The sequence below is a fragment of the Purpureocillium takamizusanense genome, chromosome 5 (assembly GCF_022605165.1).
Source record: "Purpureocillium takamizusanense chromosome 5, complete sequence".
Taxonomy (NCBI): Eukaryota; Fungi; Ascomycota; class Sordariomycetes; order Hypocreales; family Ophiocordycipitaceae; genus Purpureocillium; species Purpureocillium takamizusanense.
Genome location: NC_063072.1, coordinates 2,014,630 through 2,036,390, shown reverse-complemented (window position 1 = coordinate 2,036,390; position 21,761 = coordinate 2,014,630). Strand labels below are relative to the sequence as shown.

Here is a 21,761-nt window from a genome sequence, read left to right as displayed (position 1 = left end):
AGCTCTATCCTTAGTGCCTGCGTCATCCCCCAAGCTGACTTCGCTGCCGCCACAACCACCCACTCCACATCATCTGCACCACCCATCGGCAGCAGCCTCCAGCGACGCCCGACTTCAAACCTACACACATTTCCAAACTCGGCACACGACACGACGCGCTCGCGAAGCCTACATTAACACAAAGCCTCCGAGGTACTGTCCGCATACTCCACAGCTTCCTCGGTTTTGTCGAGATCAGGCGCCTCCCGCCCTTCGTGTCGTGCTGGACTCGTGGCCTGGCGTCATCGCGATTCGCCACACAAACGAGCTACCATGGTTCGTTGCGATGCCCGTGAAACTCCGTCGACTGGTTGTGCATATCTAAAGACACATTGCAGTATTCGCCGTTCGGTGGGGGCTTCGACCCTGGCAATCCGGAACACATGTACAACATGGCCCGCCATGGGCGTCGACCGATCGTCCAACGCTTCGATGAGTATTACCGATGCTACCCAGTCATCATGGCCCCAGGTACCGAGCGGCCGGATCTCAACTACGGCTCCAAGATCATCCTGCCGCCGTCTGCTTTGGACAAAGTCTCCAAGCTTCATGTCCAGTGGCCACTTCTGATGGAACTCATCAACGGAGCCAAGGGCAAGCACTCACATGCGGGTGTCCTCGAGTTCATCGCCGAGGAGGGTCGAGCATATATTCCTCAATGGGTTCGTGCGAGTGCCACATAGAAAGGTACGCACCCTTACTGACGTTTGTTCGCAGATGATGGAGACACTTGGGATGGAGGTTGGCGACATGATTCAAGTCCGAACCACGTCCCTGGAGCTAGCCAAGCTGGTCAAACTTCAGCCTCAGTCCGTCAACTTCCTTGAGATAAGCGACCCCAGGGCCGTGCTTGAGAGGGCTTTTAGGAGTTTTGCCGCTCTCACCAAGGGGGACGTCTTCAACTTCGAGTACAATGACGAGGTGTACGAAATGGCCGTCCTGGATGTCAAGCCAGAAACGGACAAGATGGGCGTCTGCATGATCGAGACAGACGTCTCGGTCGACTTTGCCCCACCGGTGGGCTATGTCGAACCCGAGAAGAAGAGCGGCACCAGCACACCGCAAAGCGGAGGGGCAGGCATCGCTGCCGGAGGCGTCGTACACAGTCAAGGCACCATGGCGCAGGCGATCAACTATAACTCCATCGCACCGTCAGTCACCAGCGCCGCGACCAACTTCTTGGGCGAAGGACAGCGGCTTGCGAAGAAGGGCAGCAAGAATTCGACGCCAAAGCCAGCCACGCCAGTCCCTGTCGACCCTGCAGCTGTACCGAGGCGACGGACTGGCGCCCCGGCTCCCCTCCGCCTGCCGCCGAACAAACTCTTCTTTGGCTACGAGTTCAAGCAAGTAAGAACGGATGAGGAGAAGCAGTTGGACAAGGAGAATTCCGAGAAGCCACATTTCGCCGGCCAAGGGCAGAGCTTGCGCGGTACAGTAAAGCGCAAGGGAGAATCTGACGAAAAGTCAAAGGCTCCGGATAAGAAGGGGCCGAGCGAGGGCCACAGGCTTGATGGGAGGCGCCCGAAATGACGAGTTAGAGGGGAGACTGCATGGCGTTCGGGACTCGCGTCAATAATGACATGTGAGCGAGGTATCTTTCCTTAGCAACTGGCTGGACCCTGGCGTCGTGGAACCGGGATCGTCCAAATACACCATCTTGTTTGACAAGTGATAAGCGGTCACATGTGTTCCGTTATAATCGCCTCGGGAGTGAAAATTTGACTTGGCCCCATACTTGACTGATCCTAACCTGTGTGCCCTAATGACCCAGTAGAGAACCGTGGAAGGGGACAACAGAGAGCAACCGAAATCGTGGATGAAAGAAAACCACCCTCTGAATATCATCTGACCAGTCACCACCTGGGATCCAATATTGTCGCTCTCCCCCATCTGAACCGCCCAATGCCCATCGCTCAGCTACCAGTGCTCTTCAGCCAAGCCTCGAAAGCGTCGAATCCGGGGGCCAGCGTCTGGCTAGACAGCCACGACGACGCGTCAGTATGATCCGACCCTGCCTGGTAACGTTTTGGTGAAAGGGAGGGTTGGTTGGTTGGATGGGGGGATAGGGGGTAGGGGGCGCGTCTACCTGCGAGCACGAGCAGCCCTAGACGTCTCCTTCTTGGTGGCGGGGGAGGCCTCGGCGGCCTCTTCCTCAACGGCTTCGGCCTTGAGTACCTTCTGCTTCTTCTGCTTCTTGGCGAGAGGCTCGCTGTCGCTCGATTTTTCGTCGTTTCCGGGGGAGGCGAGCTCGACTGACTTGGCCGCTGCCGCCTTGGTGGGCGGGGTCTTGCGCTTGGAGGGCGTGCCTGATGCTGCTGCTGTACCGGCGGCGGGCGTGGCGCGACGAGGGGTTGCGGATTTCTTGTTGGGGGTCGAGGGGCCGGACTTGACGGGATCCTCGCCGTGGCGGACCTTGAAGTCCTTCATGACGACCTTGGTGAAGTGCTGCCTGTGGTGTGCATGACAGAGAGGATTGCATTAGCATTTGTTCTTTCTTTAGTGTACTTGATTCCGTAGTGTTTTGGATTTGTTCCTCAGTTTGACAACATGATAGGCTAGGTTGACGTTTTGTTGTCGTCGTCGTCGTCGTCGTCGTCGTCGTCGTCGTCGTCGTCGATGTTTGAGGGGAAGAAAGGGGTGGGGGTTTGAGATTCAAGACTTACGAGATGGCATCCTTGGTGAACTTGTAGCCGAGCTTGGTGAGGAAGGCGTGTACCTTGGGCCAGTTGTAGTTGGTGCGGCCCTCCTGGTTGCCCATGATGATGGCGACGCAGAGGTCGCGCTCCGCGGCGGCGTCCCACTTCTTCTCTCCGGCGGCCATGATGGGCGGCGGCTGGTGGCGGCTCTGAATACGTCCGGCTTATTGATGATGATGGCAGACTGAGTGCCCGGGAGAGGGGGGTGCGCGTGTACGTCTGCAAAACTAATCTTTGTTAGTCTGATGGGTGCCGTACCGTGGTAGTGGTGCGAACGATGGAAGTGAGTGACGCGAGGTGAGACGGCGAGCGGCGGAGGACCTGCTGGCCAACAGCCCCAGGGACGGGACAGGCTTCGGAGTGAAGAGCGATAGGATAGAAGAGTGATCAAGGTCGTTTGAGTAGGATGGCAGCCGGGAGGTAATGAGGGGGTCGGGGGACTTACCAACAGTGCTTTGATAGATGTTGTAGATAGGTAGGTTGGTCTGTCACAGGAGCTGCGGTGCCCGACCAGTGCTGCGTGGTGGAGAGGTAAACAAACAGGAAGAGGAGAAGACACGCGACCGCGCGGAGGAGACGCGGCACGGCTTTGAACAGCGGCGAGAGCGGCACCTGGGACGAATAAGGGGGGGGGGTTCCTTGTTCTTGAACGGGCCGCGAGCACAGTGACGCAGTCACCAGTGAACAGGCACCGGCACAAACGGAAACACACGCGCCGGCAGGGCAGCCGGCGACAGCTGGCGAGCGGCCCTAGGCAACGCGCAGGCACGAAACAAGTGCTCGCTTGTTCAGAGGTGGGCCCCCTGTCTCCGTAGATGTGCGTTCTGCCAGGACGGCGCGGCTCTTCCGAGCTGCAATTCACAGGTCGATTGGACGGGAAGGGGGCTGAACTGGCTGCAGCGGGTTAGTGTCCCGCGTAGGCAGATGGGAGGTGGGCAGAAACGCTGAGTCTTGTGGTTGCAAGTGCGATTAGAGCAGGATCCTTAGCAGCTGGGCTTCCATCTACGGTGCCTCAAACGATTAAAGAGATAGTGTAATCGCCGAGAAGGGCGTGACTTGCCCATGGCACTGTCACGGCTGGCAGACAACATCACCGTCATCATCGAGCGAGGTTTGGAAGTTCACAGCTGTGGCACGACGAAATGTTTCTCATGCCTACGGGCCACGCGTCATCTCCATCATTGGTATCCCATCTCGGTGGTCCTCCTCCATGCAAAAGAAAGGCAATCCGCCAGCCGATTCACGTTGCCCGTTTCATTCCTCCAGTCCGGGCCCATGTGTACGCCCCCCCCCCCCCAAAAAAAAAATCCTCCTTTCCGGTAGGACGAATGGTCTCTCAATGTGTCGAGCACGCAGCACCGACATGAAAGACGACGGCATGGCCGCTGGTGGGGGGAGGATGGAAGGAGAATACGATTAGACCTCGCCGGCCTCGGCATGGTAGCCCTCGCCGAGCTCCGCACCGAAACCCTCGTTGTCTTCCTCCCTGCGGTCCCAACATGTCAGACAGACGGGGACGTGCCAAATGGGATGATTCAATCTCTTCTCCCGAGCCAGGCCCACTACTTACATGTACTCCCGCTTGATGCGCTGCTTCTTGACAGGCGTCTCGACGTCAAGGGTATCCTCATCGTCGGAAGCCTCGCGCTTCAGCTGGAGCTTCTCCTCCGTGTCGTCGACGGGGCTGTACTCGCGGACGTTCTTCTTGGAGACGGCCTTGCGGCCGCGACCGCCGCGCTTGTTGGCAGCAGCTGGCTTGGTCGGAGTGGCGCCATTGTCCTCAGCTGCGCCTTCGAGGGCGGACATGTCGCGGTTCTTGCGAAGCTTCTGGACGTGCTGGCTAGACCATGGAGTCAGCGACCAAGACATGGCAACAGACGGGATAGAGTGAAACAATGAAAGAAAGGATAGTGTCATGTACATGATGGCCGTGTAGGTATAGGTGTAGCCACGGTCCTGCATCTTCTCTGTCACCTTGGCGAAGAGAGCCTTGCTCGGCTTCACCTCGTCGATGATGCACAGCAGCAGCGCCTCGTGCGTGGCGGCGTTCCAGCCACGGGCAGGCTGACCTGACATGTTTGGGAGGAAGGGACTTGGTACAGGGGGAGTGGCGGCAATAGTAGAGACAGGGAGCTTGAGGTTGAAGGTTGTGAGACGAGTGTGTGTGTGAGAGGAAAAAGGGAGGTGTGGTGTGTCACTCTCGGAGGAGTGGAATATATAGTGAACGGCCAGCTGGCAGACAAGGTAACCAGCTGCCAACTGTTGGCCAATGCGCGGCGAGATGGCAACGAACACGCAAGTAACAAGAAATGCTGGGGCCATACCGCAGAGCACCCTCGGTGAAGGTGTAGCCCTTGCCGCGCATGTCGTTCATGATCGAGGACCAATTCACCGTGGAGAGGTTGACGTGCTGGAAAATCGCAATGAGGATATCCTCGTGAACCGTAGGATTCCACCTCTGGACCTGGCGACCACCCATTGCGCAGGATATTCGATATGATGATCGCGGTGAGTGCAGTTTGAAGGTAGACGGGGCGGGAGGAGGAGTGAAAGATGGCAAGTCTTTGGCGATGCAGTTGCGTTTGCAGCTTTTCTCGGGTGGTGTTGAAGGGGAGATGAGGAGGAAATGAAGGGTGAGTGCAGAACGAGATGTGCAGTTTTTGGATTCAATGTGCGTTGCACTCGCAACACACGTGAGTGCGGTCTGGCGGGAGGGCAAAGTCGCCACCACCACCACCTGTTATTCTCTCCCGGTGCACTCCCCGGCCGGGTTCCCTGGCAGGCATTCACGAACAGGTGGCGGGAGCAGCACCGGTAAAGTTGGCAAGGCGACGGATGCTGCATCTGACAAGGCACCCCGGGGGGGGGGGGGATGATGGAGATACACGCAGCGCGCGGGCACGCAGCCATGATAGCGTACTTGCGTACATTGCAAACGACAACGACGACGACTGGAAATCGAACTCGGGGACTGCACCTACCGGATCGCCTCCCACGTAATGGCGTGGCCTTGCTGCTTCATAAACGCCTCGACGCCCTCCTTGGCGGCCGTGCTGAACCCGCCGGCGTTCTTCGCCGTCTCGTAGAGAGCCAGGGTGAGGTTTTCGAGGAGCTCCGCGTTGCTCCACGGCGATGGCTGCTTGGGGACTCCCTTGGGCGGCATGATGACGGGTGTTGAACGCGTTGTGCTTATTTGTTTGTTTGCGGTCGCGGCGATGACGACGGCCTTCAGTTAGGGTGGTGTTGGGGGCGAAGGTGCATCCAGGGACGCAAAGAGAAGACCTGAAGATGCGCGTGCTGGTAGAGGAAGAGAGAGGGAGAGGGGCAGAGAGTGAGAGACAGAGAAGAGCAGAGTAAAGGTATGGAGATGTGATGTGATGATGTGGGAGAGAGGGTCAAGGTCACGAGGGCAGACGGAGAGCAGGCGATTATGATAGTGGTTCCTGGCCAGGCGCAGGGCCGGCCCGTTGAACAAGCAAGTGCCAAGGTATCTTTTGTCCCACGCTCGAACGGCTCAGGGCTCTGTTGTTACACCATGCGTGTACTGCCACGCCTGAGAGGGCGAAAGTCCCCCCCCCCCCCTGGGTCTCCCAATGCGGCGGCCCTCCCTTGTCGTCATTTACTTCGACCTGACGGACCCCATCCATCCATGCAAGATAATTAGAACGCAGCCCAATATTAGATTTGCTCAAACTCCATTTGCAGCAGTAAGGCCTTGAAAAAGAGAAAAGCACCGATAAGTAAGTATGTCGAATGGAATGTCAGACCCCTCTATACCGATGTTGGTGCACATCGCGTTGCTAAAGTAATCGCGAAAGCCTTGGCTAGGCTTCGCCGTAGTTGTCGAACCTGTCACCAAGTCAGCAGACGAAGCAGTAGCAGCAGCAGCAGCGGCGGAGAGCAGATGGATAGCTGCTTACTCTGAGCCGTATTGGTCGCCTGGACCGGCACCGTTGTGGACGGCAAGCGCGAGCACCGCCTCGTCATCGAGCGCTGAATCGTGCTCTGGTTCCGGTTCCGGTTCCGGCTCAGGGATATCCAGCTTTTGGCGTTTGGCGGGATGCTCGTCGACGTCCTGCACCGTGTGCTCTGTGGCGTCCAGATGCCCGGCGCTCTCCGCGCCATCGGCGTCTACATCAGCGTCAGGCTCTTCCTCATGGGTCACAGGCAAGTCATCTGCATGGACTGCGGCAGTCGCTGGAGCAGGGACTGAGGACTCAATCCCAGCGGCCGTTACCGGTTCAGGCGGTGCCGTGTCACCGCCAGCATTCAAAGCTGGCGACTGTCCATGATGTTCTGGCGCGGCTTGAGCTCCTTCACTGGAGACTTGATCTGGGATGTGGCCGTAGTACTGTGCCCCCGGGAAAGGGACTTGCGGCTGGTCTTGCGGCGTGCCCTGCTGTGAGTTCTGGTCCGTGTCCTTGTGCTGCTCCTGCTCCTGCTCCTGCTCCTGCTGGTGTTTCCGAGGCCGGCCGCGTCCTGGGCCGGGCCGCCTGGTTATGGGGTTCAGCGTTGGATCGACTCTCCGGGTAGTCTCGGGAACGGCACCGTTGGCCTCGGCCTTGTTCTGAGCGCGTCTCAGCCCTTGAAAGTGTTGCCTGCGGGTCGAGAACGGTCAGCCTGGTGAGTGTCCATCAATGAGGTCGCCACAACGTCGAATTACAAGCAATGGATGAAGGCGATGAGCCACTTCAACATCTCCTGCGTTTGCGAATGCAGGAGCAGAGTCGACTCTGCGCAAACGGCCGTCTGGGGAGACAAGCTGTAGCCGAACAACGCGACGACCATGGCAGGCGCAGCATGGACAATGCGCTTGCATGACATGCACAGCTACTTGGGCTTCCTGTCCATGAGATGAAATGAGATGTACACGGGCGCAACTCACCGACAGCCCTCATTGGTGAAGCCATAGCCAAGCGTGCGCATGTGGTTCCCGATGGTGGTCCATTCCGCGCCGCTGATGACGCCAATGTTCTTTACTGACAAAATGGTAAAGAATAGGTCCTTGTCTGCGCGGTCGTTCCAGTTCTTGTTATTCATGGCCATGGCCTAGACTGCCGTACAAATAACAAATGCTTGGTGGGTCGCGTCCGTCTGGCTGCAGGCAGGCAGGCGATCACACAGAGCGAGCGCTCTGATCGCGGTGGTGGCCCAGGAGAGGTTGCAGCGCCCGGTGCAGGTAGAAGAGCTGGTTGAGGATAGGTCGTGTTAGGAGGGGCGGCTGGTCAATAGGAAAATTGATAGTGAGGAACGGGCGGGTGGCGCGCTGTCGGGGGAGGTTTGGGGGGTTAATGAAGGGCCCCCGCGGCCTCCCAGGCGCGGCACGTGGAGACCCCGGAGGCTGGGTCAACTGTTTTCCCGGCACTCGCCTTTCAGCTCAATGGCCCTGTGCGACGGCGCCGCGACGAGGATAATTTGGCTGAGGGGCCAATCTGCACTCCAAATAGATACGGAACTCGGGAGATTGTGCCAGGCAAAACCAAGATGCGCCCAAGGCAAGGTTGCGCTCTCTGTGGGCGTTGTCGCGTGGACATGTAGCTCTCACGCGACGCGATGCAATGGCTTAGCCGGAGCTGAGGCGGCGTTTAGCCGATGCGACAGCCCCACGATACGAGCCGCCAACTCAGCACAGAGGGTCGGCAAAAAACATCATCACCAGCGAGTACGAAATTTTTGAAACAATAGCCATTTACCGAGCCGCAATACGCTCCAAAAGGTTAATTGGATAGCCAGGTGCCCGTCGTATAGCCCAAGTGCGACGCACGCACCATGGCGACCCCGTGGCCTGAGGACCAAACCTGGCCCGCCGACTACCGAGAGCACGCCGCGAAATTGAGCACCTACCTACAGGCAGCACTGAAGTCGATCAACGCAGACGGACCGCCCATCGACCTAACCAAAGTCAGATACTCAATCCTCGGGACGCTGTCCCTGATCGTCAAACTACAGGGTACAGCCGACCTGGGCCGCGTCCGAGAGGCGATCCGAGACATGCAGACCGAAGCAAAGGCCGCCGTCGAGAAGACCAACCGAGCCATGAACGACATCCGAGACGAACTCAAGAACACAAACAACATGACACAACAGACCATTGTAAGCATACAAGAGAACGCCAATACCGCCAGGGCCGCAAGTGTTGCGGCCAAGGAGGCAATGGAAGTCAGCAAGGCAACCATGAAAATGGTAAGAGATATGAAGCCAGCAGGAGCCGCACCGCAGAATACCCTCGTTCAGACGTACGCCACCATAGCTGCTAGGGGAGGGCTCGCTGCAAGCATGCACAACCCCGTGAATCACAGAGCACCGCCAGTCCAATCGCAACGTGAAGTTATCGTAAACATCCGAGACCCAGTCACCATCGCCAGCATCAGAGCGATGGGCCCACGTAGCCTAAAGGCGCACATAGACAGAGCTATCGAACAAAGCAGCAACGAGCACATCAACAAGATCAAAGTAGCCTCGTCGAATCAGTTGAAAAGTGGTGACCTCAGCATAAAGACCGCCACTAGCGCAGACATGGAAGCTCTTAGACAATTCGCAGAGGACTGGGAACAAAGGATCGGCAACGGCGCCACAGTGCGCATCTTGACCTACGGCGTACTAGCACACGGTATCCGCACTAGCTCCATGGATATGGAGCGTTTCGACGAAGTAAAGGACGGCCTTCTGCAGGACAACAAACCGTTCATTCCTAATGCAGAGATCAAATATATCGGATGGCTCACTAAGTCATCGCCCACAAAGTCGGCATCATCTGTGATCGTGGAATTCGCGAAAGCAGAGGACGCAAACAGAATCATCGACGAAGGACTGATTTGGCAGGGCGAGGTCTTCCAATGCGAACGATACGACAGACAGTGCCGTCTGAGACAGTGCTTCAGATGTCACAAATATGGCCACATAGGAACCCAGTGCAAGGCAACAACAGCATGCGGCTACTGCGCGCAAGATCACTCGACTCGAGAGTGTCCCACGAAAAGCGACGAAACTGTCCCCAGGAAGTGCGCCTCCTGCAGAGGCGACCACGAGGCCTGGAACAACCAGTGCCCGACAAGGAAGGAGGAATTGGCCAAGATCAAGGCCGCCTACAAGGCACGACCCAAATATCATCCAGAGATCCCAATGCTACGAATCCCAATGGACGACATCCAAGGTCAACCTAAGGAGGCGCCAAGGCTAGGGCGGCCACCCCTGGAGCCGCGACAATCCCAGGGCGCGAGACCGGGTCGCAGCAGGTCGCCAACAAAGAAGACGCAAAAGCGCCCGAATCCAACAAGCAGCCAGGGACGCAACGAAAATGCGGACCTATCCATTAACGTCAACACCGAGAACGCACGGCCAAGGCGAGCCGTGACGAAAACGCGACGGGCACTGGAGGCCCTCGACGTGAACATGCAGTGGACACAAGACAGCACCGAAATGGACGTTGACAACAGGGAATGATCACAGAAAAGACACTCACAATACTGCAGTATAACGTAAGAAAGTCCAAGGACACGGTCATGGCGACGCTGCTGAGAGACCCACGGATACGGGAGTACGACGTTCTGGCCATTCAGGAGCCATGGAGGAACCCATTTAGCGCGACGACACACCAGCCGGCCAAGGAGCTTTTCCACCTATGCTACCCATCTACCGAGGAAGGGGAGACGGCAAGAGTGTGTTTCTTCGTGAACAAACGCATCGACCACTCCACTTGGCACTTCCACGAAGTCAACAAGGATCTCTGCACTCTCGTACTAGAGACGCAGCAGGACGAAACCAACAAAATTGTCATCCACAATATATACAACCCCACCAGAGTTCAAGGAGATAGACGAAGCATACTACCTCAGCTCAAAGCCGAGCTTGAAGCAAGAAACACAGAAGAGCAGGTCATAGTGGGCGACTTCAACCTACACCACGAATGCTGGGGTGGAAGTGATATACAGAGACCAGATGTAGAGTCTCAGGAGCTGCTCGAAATTATGGATGAGTTCAGTCTGACCAGCCACCTACCCGCCGGCACAATCACATATGAGGAAGCCGAACGCCGCTCGACTATCGACCTCAGCCTCACGACAGTGGGGTTGGTCGATAGACTGATCAAGTGCGAGATAGACCAGGGGATTAGCCACGACTCGGATCATCTGCCCATCATCACGGCGCTAGATCTGACCGTCGTTCCGCTGCAGCCCAGGACGAGAATGATTTGGAAGGCAGTCGACGAGGCAACGTTTACGAAAACGCTGCGGCGACGGCTGCCACCACTACGAAGACCGCGAACAAAGACCGCACTGGACGCATACGTCGACGAAATTACCACTTCATTGCTTGCTGCAATTGATGAAAGTGTACCGCGAAGCCACCCAAGTAATAAGTCAAAAGCAGGCTGGGACGAAGAATGCAAGACCATTCTCGCAGAAACCAAGCGACTACGCCGTATATACAGCCGCTACCACGACGAAGCAAGCTGGGAGGCATACCGAATTGCGAGGAACGAAAAGAAGAGAGTCATCAGCAAGGCGTTGCGCAAGGCACACAGAGAAAGAGTAGAGCAGGCCGCAGAGTCCCCAGAGTCCTTGTGGCGCATAGCCAAATGGGCACGAACTAGACAAAGCCAAACACCCACAGTCACACCAGCACTGACGGACCCTACAACCGCCGCGACAGCGATCACGCCTAATGAGAAGGCCGACCTTCTCAGGAAGGCCCTCTTCCCCAAACCACCGGAAGCTAGCCTGGAAGACATCGACAATGCGGCATACGATAGCCAGATTCTGTTACCAAAAATATCTGAGCAAGAGGTCGACGATGCCATCCGTACCGCAGCCTCCTTCAAGGCACCGGGACCTGATGGCATCGTAAACCGAGCTCTACAGATAGCCGCACCCTGGATTAGGACCCATTTAACCCGGATTTACAACCAAAGCCTGGCGCTTGGATACTGCCCACAACACTTCAGGAACTCCACGACCGTTGTTCTACGAAAACCAGGGAAGGATAACTATACAGTGCCGAAGGCCTACCGGCCCATAGCGCTGCTGAACACCATCGGAAAGATCATGGACGCCATCATAGCTACAAGATTGAGTTACCTGGCTGAAACATACCAACTTCTCCCTGCAACTCATATGGGGGGCAGGAAGCTGAGATCGACAGAACATGCCCTCCATTTTGTTATTGACAAAATTTACGAGGCCTGGAACCAACGTGGCAAAGTGGCGAGCCTACTTCTGCTGGACGTCTCCGGGGCCTTTGATAACGTCTCACACAAACGGTTGCTGCACAATTTGCGAAAGAGGCGGGTCGACGAGAGAACAGTCCGCTGGATCGCAAGCTTCTTGAGAGAGAGACAAACAGAACTGTGCATCGACGGATTCCGCTCCGAACCGTATATACTCACGACAGGAGAGCCGCAAGGATCTCCACTCTCGCCAATCCTCTACCTGTTCTACAACGCAGACCTGTTGGACCGATGCAATCAAGCCGAGAACACGGCTGCGACGGGCTTCATCGACGACGTTGCTATATTGGCGTGGGCCGACACAACGGAAGAAACATGTGAGATGCTACAGACAGCACTTCAAAGAGCGGATGACTGGGCGTCAAGTCACGCGTCTATCTTCGCTCCAGACAAGTTTCAATTGACCCACTTCACGAGAGCAACGTCCAGAATCGACACGAGCAAGCCGGTGCAAACCAGGTGGGGCGAGATCAGGCCGAAACCAACATGTAAATACCTCGGATTAACAATGGACGCCTCACTGCGCTGGAAACAACACGTCGACGAAATAGAACGCAAAGTCTCAAACACGATTGCCGCGCTCACGAGCCTCGGGAATTCGGCCTGGGGAGTCAAGACCAGGGACATGCGTGTCATCTACCGAGGCGTAGCAGTACCACAGATGATGTATGCATGCTCAGCCTGGTCTAACGCAGGATGGGGCGGTAAGGGCTACACAAACAGGACCATAAAGAAACTGCAAAGTCTGCAAGGGAGGGCCGCTAGGGCCATAAGCGGCGCCTACAAGGCGACGTCACTACCTGCACTGGACGTCGAGATGCACCTTCTTCCAGTCGAAGAGCAGATTTGGAAACACAATGTCGAAGCTCTAGGACGCACAAATACTGGAGTGTGTCGGGTAGCCGATACAATGCAGACCTGTCGAAGAAAAGCTACGCCCAGAGAAGCAATCAGCCACGGCATACAAGCAAGGCATGGACCAGACATGGACAAACAGGAAAGGATCGAGCCGTTCGTTACGCCGCCATGGTGGCAAGGGCTGCGAGTCTACATTGAGGATACAGCAGAAAAGGCGCGCAAAATACATTTACACCTCATGAGAAGGGAGACAGCGGCTCTGCACATCTATACCGACGGTAGTGGCATCAACGGCAAGATCGGAGCCGCTGCGGTATGCCCAACAACGCAGCAAACACGTAGCTCATACATGGGAGACGAGGAGACCTCAACGGTATACGCGGGCGAGCTGCAAGGCATCTCGCTAGCACTGCAGATAGCACAGCAGGACAGAACGGCAGGTTACAGGCGAAGCAAAGTCCTCATCTACACAGACAACCAAGCAGCCATCCGGTCCTCAGCCAAGCCTAAGGGTAAGTCTGGGTCCTACTTGCTGAAACGCATTGCCACACAAACCATAGCACTACGAGAGCAAGGCCTGCCGGTCGAAATACGGTGGATCCCAGCGCACTCCGGGGTACAAGGCAACGAAGACGCAGACAAAGCGGCCAAAGAAGCCACTGGATGGCGCGAGAGGGGACCAGCGGGACCGCGCGCAGAGATGCCCGCAGATATCTACTCTCTTCATTCCACGTTGAAGACGTGGGCACACAAGGAAGCCAAAAGGACATGGGCGGCAAAGTGGGCGGCGGAGGAGCGAGGTAGAACCTCGTACCGCTACACACCCAAGCCAACCAAAAAGGTCCTGCAGCTACACGACGGGTTGAGCAAGCGCCAGAGTGCGCTTCTCGTCCAGATGCGAACAGAGAAGATAGGGCTCAACGACTTTCTCTTCAACCGAAGAGTACCGGACGCCACGGACGCCAGCTGCCCATGCTGGGAAGGACGACAAACGGTATCGCATGTCCTGCTGCGATGCCGCAAGTATCGACAACTCCGGCACCAGGAACTAGGCCACCTTCCAGGACGACACGACCTCCGGGACATATTGAACGAGCGCAAAGCAGCCGCGAAGGCCATCAAGTTCATGGAACTGACGGAGATCCTTGGGCAATTCAGGATCGCGTCCCAAACCAGACAAAGCTGAGCATTGGGGGGAGACTGTAGGTACACAGACCCAAGACATGAGGCATATCGCTTCGACAGAGCCTGCAAACATTGAGCATTAGAGAGAACCACGATCTGCAGGAGCGGCCAGGCAAATGTAGATTGAGGTTGAGGAGCAAAGCGGGAATTTTGGGGGCAGCTGGTCGGGGCTTTGTTTACATTGCACTGGCGAAGTGGGGCGGCTGGAGGTTAATCCGGTCGCGTCGGCTGCCTGCCAGACCCCGCTCACCGGGCATGGCTGCGCATTAAATTAGCGGCTACAACCGAGTAGGAATTCAGTTCAGTTCAGTTCAGTTCACAGAGGGTCGGCGTGGCAAGGGCCGTGGGGATGCAGGTACGAGACACAGGACACGGAGCACCGAGCTTGTCATTTAGCACAAAGTAGCACCAACATGTTGGGTCGAGCACATTGCCGGATGGTCAATTGCAGGCAAACGCATCAACGGTTGCTACGGCAGGAAATAAGAGGATGGGGGCACAGCGGTTGGCCGCCGCAAGTCGCCACCCCTGTGAACTGCGCGTGATCGCGACGAGTGCCGTGAAAACGCGCCTTATGCCATCCATCGCCGCTGCTGTTGTATGAAGTCTGTTGCCTCGAATGCTTTGTCGCGGCGACCGCCATCAAGGCCATGACGTAACACGAGAGTTTGGTTACGTGAACAGAGAGCAGTCATACCAGCGACCTTGTTCCATATGTATTAGTGCATGCCTGCGAAGAAGATGGCAGGCGACCTTTGCCAACAACCGGAGCTAGTTGGTCGTGAACGGATCCGGTCGAGTCATCTCGAGCTGCAGAAGGGAATGGACCAGACGGGACGCAAGGGCGCAACACCCGGGGACTGGGGCCGGTGGCGGCAGACGCGGCGCCTTGCCTCGCCTCGCCTTGTTCTGCAGACAGAGCAGAGAGCACAGACCGCAGAGCCCAGCCAGGCAGTTGGATGGGTACGTACCCCGTCTCGTACACGCCGACTCACGTGAGTTCGTGGCAACCTGGCGCTCCCCTTCGTCACACAGTGCCCCGCAAAAGTTCGCGCCCGTCGCGTCTTCCGACCACCTCACCCCATCCCCTCCTCGACGAGATGCCGGGTTGGCGGCTCACCCCGACCATGGGGGCCTCCAAAAACGCTCTCAATGGTTCGCGAGCGCTGTATTTGCCTCTTGACAAATTTTCCGCATCTTCGGGGCCTTTCTCGCCGCCGAGTTGCAATTGAAGCGTCCTGGCGATGGGTTGCGACGCAGCCCCTCTCCGCCGGACGCCGGGCTGCGCAATCGTCGGTGTGGGCGCAGCGATGGCAAAATACACACGGCCTGGGGAGGGGGCGTCTCATCCACACTCTAACTTAGTTTCTGGCATCCCTTTTTTGACGGACAAGGGAAATGAGGCGACGGACAGGCTCGGCGGCAAGCGTCGTCTTGTCCGAGCGTAAAGAATGGCTCGTTGTCGGCGGCGCACAAGGGGAGAGTAGAACCTTGCCGGCGAGCAGCCTCGCGCTGTGCGACAGCATTTGCTGTCGCGAGTACATAATTATAGAATGCGCGGCGATTCCATCACGCAACACTGCAGTCTGGTCGGTCGTGGCAACGGCTGCCTCGCTCCTTTGTTGAACGCATTTTTTTTTTTTTTCGCTGGGCTTGCCAGCAGTCGAGGACGACCCCTCCCCTCCCTCCCGGCCGAAGCGCAGCTAGCGCGGCATCGCACCGCCCCAACCCCAACGGCAGCGGTTGCGCCGGGGCTGACGGAATGATGAACCTGCATCTGACCCTCCCGCATTTTTCCTCTCTCGTTTCCTTCTCTTGCTCCTTTCCCCTTGGGGTGGTGGTACGTATGAGTCACACGGAGGTTTCAGTCTAGCCTGCATGGAGACGACGTCCTCCGCAATTGACGTCGACGGTGCATCGACGATGTTGCCGCTCGCGGATTGTCGTGGCAGGTGCTAGGTTGTTGCGGACCTACGGGGCATGGAGGGTTTGCTGCGACGGAACAAGGTCAATTCGTCAGCGCCGAGTTGGCGAACGGAGCAGCAACGCGACAACGCCACTTTGAAAGGGCAGTTGTCGTCGCTGTTCCAGAGCGGAACGACGTCGGTCGTCTCGGCGAAGATGGGCATGCATGATGCCATTCCAGGTCAAACGGCGCTCGGGTGGTCGTGATAATGCCCTGAGCGAGTGTTTGGCGGAAGAAGGGGGGGGGGGGGGGGGCCAGGCTCGCCATCCTTGCCTTGCAGGGTTCCATTGGCGCATCACAGCCGCTAGCGGTCTTGGTTAGCGGGCGGGGGAGTGACTTTGGCCCACTGGCGGAGCGCTGCAGCCACTTTACGCGGTCGCCCCACCACTTTACGCCTCCAGCTCTCCTCCGACCCTGCGCAGCGCAGCGCACTCGGCAGCGAGACCGAACAGCCCGCGGATGGGCGGTGGGTGGTCCAGGCAACCGGGCCAGGCAGCCACGGGCCTGGAGCCTCCCCATCTCAGACAGCCTGCCGCCCTTGGTTTCTGTCCATTGGCTCCCTATTGAGTGTGAGGTGGTGATTGCCGCCGCCGACTTTGTTGCTCCATCGTGGCATGGCAAGGCATGGATATGAATGGCAACCCAGATGCCAGGGCTGTCCCATGCCAGCCTAGGGCGTGGCCGTCTCCGCCTCCCACGGGGGGGTGTGCGTCTCCATGTTCCTGGATCACGGCATGACGGCGATGGATACTGTATGTGCATACATATGGATGGACGGATCCCGGGCTGACCAGATCCGAATCCCAGCGTCTTCTTATATCCCACCACCTCCCCCTCGCCTCCCATTTGCTTGTTCCCCTGAATGCTTCGTCTCCTCCTCTCCTGCCATCTGTTACTTAGTGCAGTGCCTCAGGCCACGCAGGAACATTTCCTCTCTGGCTTCATGTCTTTTATCGGCCGAGACCATTCGCCCATCTACTAATCCAACACAGCGTCTGTCGCCTCGGCCTCAGCATCCTTACCTCCGACCGGCCCTTGTTCTGCCGCCCACCCATTATCACGCCGACACCGTGAAAGTCGACATTCACGCTGACTCACCTCATTCATCATCGACACACGCACACACACACACTATCTCCCGACAGCTGCGTCACCACAGTCGGCAGGTCCCCGCCCGCGGCCACACAAATCGCTGAGGCGTCTGAAGCTGCCTTGGGCCCGCCTCAACCCCTCGTCACCAACAAACGTCAACTTCACATCCATCCGGTCAACACCACAGAGGTCTCAACCGCCCGTCATGTCTCCCAACAGTGACAACGCCATGGCCCGCTTCCTCTTCGCTATCCTGAAGCAAAAGAACCTCAAGGACGTGAGTGGTGCAGCACGCTCCGTCCTAGGCTGATCAACGTCTCTGACCACACTTCTGCTGCAGATTGATTGGAACGAAGTCGCTCAAGATCCGGTTCTGCTGCAGCCCATTACGAACGGGCATGCTGCCAGGATGCGATACTCCCGCTTTCGTGCCACCGTCACTGGCCACGAGCCGCAGAAGAGGAGCCGCCACGGCGAAAAGGGGAAGATAGCCAAGCCCAAGAAGGACACACAGGTGAAGAAGGAGCCGATTATAAAGTCGGAATCGCTCGCCAGCCAGTCTCCGCTTGCACAGGTATGTTCATGTGACCATGACCATGGCTCTTCCGCCTGGCGTCCTGCTCGACACTGACATGGCGGTCTCGTAGTTTTCGCCCGCTTCGATGGTCTCGCCATACCTGGGCGATACCTTGGGCGACTTCAGCAAAGCGCGGTTCCTGACTCCTAGCAGTGATGACTTGGGTCAGGCGATGTTGGTTCATCCCGCTGCCGTCGAGAATGGTGCCAGCAACCCCCCATCCGTCTTCACGCCCAGTACAGACGCAAGCCCCGATTTCCCTCTCTTCGACACCTTCGAGCCGGTCTATGACATGACCGGCTACGGTGCCGAGCCCGGCGACTTCCAAACCCAGGACGTCTCTGACATTGGCGCGACTCAGTCCCTCATCGACTGTAGCCAGGACTGGAGCGATCGCTTCCACGACCCAAAACTCTTTTGATACCCCCGTGGCGAGCAGGCTCTCATAATGATGCCGCGGGTGTAAACGACGACTCGTACATCACAATCCAAAAACTCGGTGTGGCGTTTGGTAGATTTTCACGACCTAATGACGAAGAAAGAAAACAACCCCGAGGGCGCGCGACTTCTTTTTGAAACCGAGGATCCGTTGGCTCGGCTGCGTTTGCTTTTGACGACCCCTGGATATGGCCTGGGAGTGCCGGCCTCAATGCGTCGCAGAACAAATTGTACACTAATGGGAGGGACGTCGATGCTTTTGAACTCTAGTTCCTGCTTGTTGGTATATAGAATCAACATGAGAGCCAAGGCTGATGCCCATCCGATCTTGCCCGTCCCCAGTGTTGCCCCGTCCCGCACTATAGACGAGATGGCGTTTGGTCCCTTCTTTACTCCTTAGTGAGTCAAGTTCACGCCGTGTATCACTATTGACTAGGGCAACGCGTATTGACCGCCACCAAAAGACTGTGCCAAACGCGGCCGGTGCAGTGCCAGTTGCGTGCACGGCCAAGGCCAGCCCGCCAGCTGTTCAGCATCTGGCACATATTGTTCACTGGTGGCCCTAGTCGCTGCCACCGGGTGCAGGATAAAGCTGGCTTGCATCTTCCTGGCCCGTTCACTCTCATTTTCTCTCTCTTACAACCCGCACCACGCATCAACATCCCACGCGTTCCACCCACCTTCTTCGGCAACGCACGTGGCCCGACTGCTCTCACAGCAAACCACTTCTCGTCTCTATCGCAGCAGCCAAGTAAGTATCTAACATTATGGTGAGGCTATATACGTAAACTCCATGTGCTGATATTTGCAGCTACCTTCCTACCTGCCGCAGCCATGGCCGACGAACAGGCTTCCACTCCCAAGAAGGAGCCCACCACCGCCGAGGCCATGTTTTTCTTCGCCATCGTCAAGCACACCAAGAACAAGGCCGACATTGACTGGTCCGCCGTCGCCGAGGAACAGAACTTCAAGAACGCCGAAGTGGCCAAGGTATTATCCACCTTCCGCCCGCCTCCCCTCCTTCCTCTCACCCCTGAAGAGCGCACAGCAAGAAGCTTCAACCTGACATGTTCCACCCGCTCCCTTGAACTAGGTGCGCTTCGGCCAGATCAAGCGCAAGCTTGGCATCTCGACCACCGACTCGCCCGCCAGCGCCGGTGGCGCAACTACCTCTACCCGCGCGACCCCCAAGAAGGCAACCACCCCCAAGAAGGCCGCCACCCCGAAGAAGACGGCCGGCCCAGCCACCCCGAGCAAGGTGCTGAAGAACACCGGCCGCACCGGCGCCAAGGGTCGCGGCGGCGCCCGCGCTTCGGCCGTCAAGAAGGAAGAGCCCAACAAGGACGCGACCGACGCCGCTAAGGACGACGATGATGATGCGACCGTCGTGGGCGGCAAGCCCGCCGCCGTCAAGTCCGAGACTTACGAGGGCACCCCGTCCCAGTTTGAGGAGGAGCTCAAGTCCATCATGCGCAGCCGCGAGGCCGCCGCCGCCGAGGCTGAGGATGAGACTGAGGATCCCTTCTAAAACTCCTCGTGACGATAGCGTATGTCCCTGTTCGCAGCGATGTGATGTGATGGACTTGCGTTGTTTTCATCCGACAGTTAAGACCGGCTCTGATTTCTTTTTGGGAGTTGGGTTTGTTTTTGACGAGGCCGGACGGACGGACGGACATTGGAGTCTGGGGGGGTTTGGCGGTCCGGAACCAGACCAGACACGACTCGATAGGCTTGCTTGGGAACACTTTGCCAATGAAGGCCATGGGCAAGGATCATAGTACGAATGTGACATGGCGGCTTTTGTCGCTATATTTGTGCTTTTAAACCGCGCTCGACAATCTGTGGTTGACTGTGTGATTCTTATTTACCAAAATAATCATGCTCCGGGATGTCGTCTCCCTGGACAGTCCTGGCAACATTAAGAACAATCCTATAGCATGCGTGGCTACCCAATATCAGCTCTCGCTCCTAGGACATTTCTCTCGCACAGTGTCAAGGTATGTTTTGCTAACTGACCGCCACCTGGGTGCCGCAGTGTTTGCACCAGGCCTGGCCCCGTTGCAAGTTCCGGGGACTCTGGTCGTCGGCAAGTGAATGCCGGAGCGAGCTGAGTCCCTCGTTTGCTCATGAATGGCCATGACACACCAGTGAGCTCTAGAGCAAATTGCGTTCCGTTTGAGGGTTTGCTATTCTTACCGCCTTTGCAAAACCTCAAACTCCCACCTCCACCGCGCATCTTCCACTCTCACCTGCGCGCCACCTTGGACAAATCCTTTCCACAACGCAGAACATCACTCCCAAGACCTCTAAAACCTACTATAAATCCACCGCTGCGTTTCAGTCCAAATCTCAATAATCATCCCACAGTGAGTTCCGACACCCCTTCGTCTCAAACCCACCAGACCCGAGCACTCACATTTGGGGCTAACACTCGGGACAGAAACCCATCATGCCTCCCAAGAAGGTCGCCGTCAGCGCCGACGGAGGCGACGCCGCCCCCAACGGCCTCACCGACAACGAGCTCCGCTTCATCAAGGCCCTGTTCGACAACATGACCCAGAAGCCCGACGCCAACTGGGACCAGGTCGCCGGAGACCTGGGCCTCAAGGACGCAAAGTGCGCCAAGGAGCGCTTCCGCCAGATGTCTGTCCGCCACGGCTGGCGCGACGGCACGACGCCCGCGCCCTCGCCTCGCAAGCTCAAGGGCGGCGCGGCGACCGGATCGGCCGGCGATGCAAAGGTCAAGAAGACGCGCTCTCCCCGCAAGAAGGCCACCGCTCCTCCCGTCAAGAAGGAGGAGGAGGAGGAGCATGACGACGTCGAAGAAAACGAAGATAAAGACGAGGTCAAACTTGAGGTGAAAGACGAGGTCATGAAAGACTTGGAGGCTTCTGATAGCGGCAACTGAGCCTCGGAATATCAATTTTGGGGCTTGCAGTAGAGCATTGTGTTGTCTGCGGGCACGGCGCAACAATTTCGATTGTGGCACCCATGGTGAGTGTTATCACGGCATTCTTTAAGGGTTACATGCACTGTTATTTGGCGTCTCGGACGAGGGCTGGACTACAGGAGTTATTGCTGAGCTTTTAACGCCAACCGGGGACACCGAAATTAATACCAGCTATCGTTCAGAGAAACATTACTGTTCATGTCTTTCATGTAATTCTGTCATGAGACTGGCGAACCGAGGCCGTTTGCACGACGGCGCCGCACAATTAAGGTTATTTGCGAAACCTCATAGTCTTTTGGTAACAAAATAGCCTTCGTCCCTCATATCTAGCCATATATTTTGAAAGGAGCCTTGAGTGCAAATGAAATACTGGTAGCCTAATGTATAGCAGGCTGTAGGAGAATCACCTTCCGCGGCCCGTTCAGTCGATTGCTGCGTGAAGAGCGAGCAGCGGCCAAGCACTTGTCCACATACCACGAGGAGGCTGAATCAATGTTTTTGCGAGAGGTCGGCATCTGCAATATCGAAAACAGACTCCAGTTGAGAGCAAACACACTACGCCAGACTTCCCCAGTCCAATTCTAATTCCACTGTTGAGAGCTCAGCAGGCGCTCTGTGATGCAGCGTTGCTGGGCGGAAGCGGAAAAAAAAAGACCAGACGTGTTCGGAGCAAGCAGGCCACTCGACACAGCACTGCGAATATTCCGTCCGTACCCTGAAGTCTGATTCCACCG

At 57.1% G+C, this 21,761-nt stretch overlaps 8 protein-coding genes across 9 annotated transcripts; 5 read left to right on the top strand and 3 right to left on the bottom strand.

Annotated features, from left to right (window-relative positions):
* Nucleotides 1-36: 36 nt before the first annotated feature.
* On the top strand, nucleotides 37-1,767 carry UFD1 (ubiquitin fusion degradation protein). Of its 2 annotated transcripts, XM_047987554.1 has the most exons (3): nucleotides 37-315; nucleotides 378-701; nucleotides 757-1,767. In XM_047987554.1, exons 1-3 carry the CDS (start codon nucleotides 313-315, stop codon nucleotides 1,567-1,569), a joined length of 1,140 nt encoding a protein of 379 aa, XP_047843540.1. In that variant the 5' UTR covers nucleotides 37-312; the 3' UTR covers nucleotides 1,570-1,767. The 2 variants fall into 2 exon arrangements, with proteins under 2 accessions (XP_047843540.1, XP_047843541.1); XM_047987555.1 differs by having other exon boundaries at nucleotides 37-701.
* Nucleotides 1,768-1,952: 185 nt separating this feature from the next.
* JDV02_006185 (uncharacterized protein) lies at nucleotides 1,953-2,860 on the bottom strand (the record flags this gene model as incomplete). Its single annotated transcript, XM_047987553.1, has 3 exons — nucleotides 1,953-2,013; nucleotides 2,126-2,488; nucleotides 2,703-2,860. 3 exons carry the CDS (start codon nucleotides 2,858-2,860, stop codon nucleotides 1,953-1,955), a joined length of 582 nt encoding a protein of 193 aa, XP_047843539.1.
* Nucleotides 2,861-4,043: 1,183 nt separating this feature from the next.
* On the bottom strand, nucleotides 4,044-5,898 carry JDV02_006184 (uncharacterized protein; the record flags this gene model as incomplete). The annotated part of the gene is made up of 4 exons (XM_047987552.1): nucleotides 4,044-4,221; nucleotides 4,306-4,575; nucleotides 5,060-5,323; nucleotides 5,717-5,898. The coding sequence occupies 4 exons, from the start codon at nucleotides 5,896-5,898 to the stop codon at nucleotides 4,152-4,154; spliced, it is 786 nt and encodes a 261-aa protein (XP_047843538.1). The 3' UTR covers nucleotides 4,044-4,151.
* A 396-nt stretch (nucleotides 5,899-6,294) lies between these two features.
* JDV02_006183 (uncharacterized protein) lies at nucleotides 6,295-8,198 on the bottom strand. Its single transcript, XM_047987551.1, has 3 exons — nucleotides 7,621-8,198; nucleotides 6,656-7,333; nucleotides 6,295-6,584 (listed from the first exon to the last, which is right to left on the bottom strand). Exons 1-3 carry the CDS (start codon nucleotides 7,779-7,781, stop codon nucleotides 6,560-6,562), a joined length of 864 nt encoding a protein of 287 aa, XP_047843537.1. The 5' UTR covers nucleotides 7,782-8,198; the 3' UTR covers nucleotides 6,295-6,559.
* A 199-nt stretch (nucleotides 8,199-8,397) lies between these two features.
* On the top strand, nucleotides 8,398-14,299 carry JDV02_010858 (uncharacterized protein). Its single transcript, XM_047992597.1, has one exon. The coding sequence runs from the start codon at nucleotides 10,175-10,177 to the stop codon at nucleotides 14,003-14,005; it is 3,831 nt and encodes a 1,276-aa protein (XP_047843536.1). The 5' UTR covers nucleotides 8,398-10,174; the 3' UTR covers nucleotides 14,006-14,299.
* Nucleotides 14,300-17,267: 2,968 nt separating this feature from the next.
* JDV02_006182 (uncharacterized protein) lies at nucleotides 17,268-18,060 on the top strand (the record flags this gene model as incomplete). Its single annotated transcript, XM_047987550.1, has 3 exons — nucleotides 17,268-17,339; nucleotides 17,403-17,636; nucleotides 17,710-18,060. The coding sequence occupies 3 exons, from the start codon at nucleotides 17,268-17,270 to the stop codon at nucleotides 18,058-18,060; spliced, it is 657 nt and encodes a 218-aa protein (XP_047843535.1).
* Nucleotides 18,061-18,911: 851 nt separating this feature from the next.
* On the top strand, nucleotides 18,912-19,605 carry JDV02_006181 (uncharacterized protein; the record flags this gene model as incomplete). Its single annotated transcript, XM_047987549.1, has 2 exons — nucleotides 18,912-19,067; nucleotides 19,171-19,605. 2 exons carry the CDS (start codon nucleotides 18,912-18,914, stop codon nucleotides 19,603-19,605), a joined length of 591 nt encoding a protein of 196 aa, XP_047843534.1.
* Nucleotides 19,606-20,216: 611 nt separating this feature from the next.
* Nucleotides 20,217-21,405, top strand: JDV02_006180 (uncharacterized protein). Its single transcript, XM_047987548.1, has 2 exons — nucleotides 20,217-20,443; nucleotides 20,518-21,405. The coding sequence occupies exon 2, from the start codon at nucleotides 20,527-20,529 to the stop codon at nucleotides 20,983-20,985; it is 459 nt and encodes a 152-aa protein (XP_047843533.1). The 5' UTR covers nucleotides 20,217-20,443; nucleotides 20,518-20,526; the 3' UTR covers nucleotides 20,986-21,405.
* Nucleotides 21,406-21,761: the final 356 nt, after the last annotated feature.

Excerpts from the sequence above, each read along its gene's own strand:
- JDV02_006183 (XM_047987551.1), bottom strand. The coding sequence starts at position 7,781 with ATGGCCATGAATAACAAGAACTGGAACGACCGCGCAGACAAGGACCTA. Across the intron at positions 7,334-7,620 it reads TTCACCAATGAGGGCTGTCG|GCAACACTTTCAAGGGCTGA; the intron begins GTGAGTTGCGCC and ends CTCGACCCGCAG. Across the intron at positions 6,585-6,655 it reads GGCGACCAATACGGCTCAGA|GTTCGACAACTACGGCGAAG; the intron begins GTAAGCAGCTAT and ends ACTTGGTGACAG.
- JDV02_010858 (XM_047992597.1), top strand. The coding sequence starts at position 10,175 with ATGATCACAGAAAAGACACTCACAATACTGCAGTATAACGTAAGAAAG.
- JDV02_006180 (XM_047987548.1), top strand. The coding sequence starts at position 20,527 with ATGCCTCCCAAGAAGGTCGCCGTCAGCGCCGACGGAGGCGACGCCGCC.
- UFD1 (XM_047987554.1), top strand. Across the intron at positions 702-756 it reads GAGCATATATTCCTCAATGG|ATGATGGAGACACTTGGGAT; the intron begins GTTCGTGCGAGT and ends GTTTGTTCGCAG.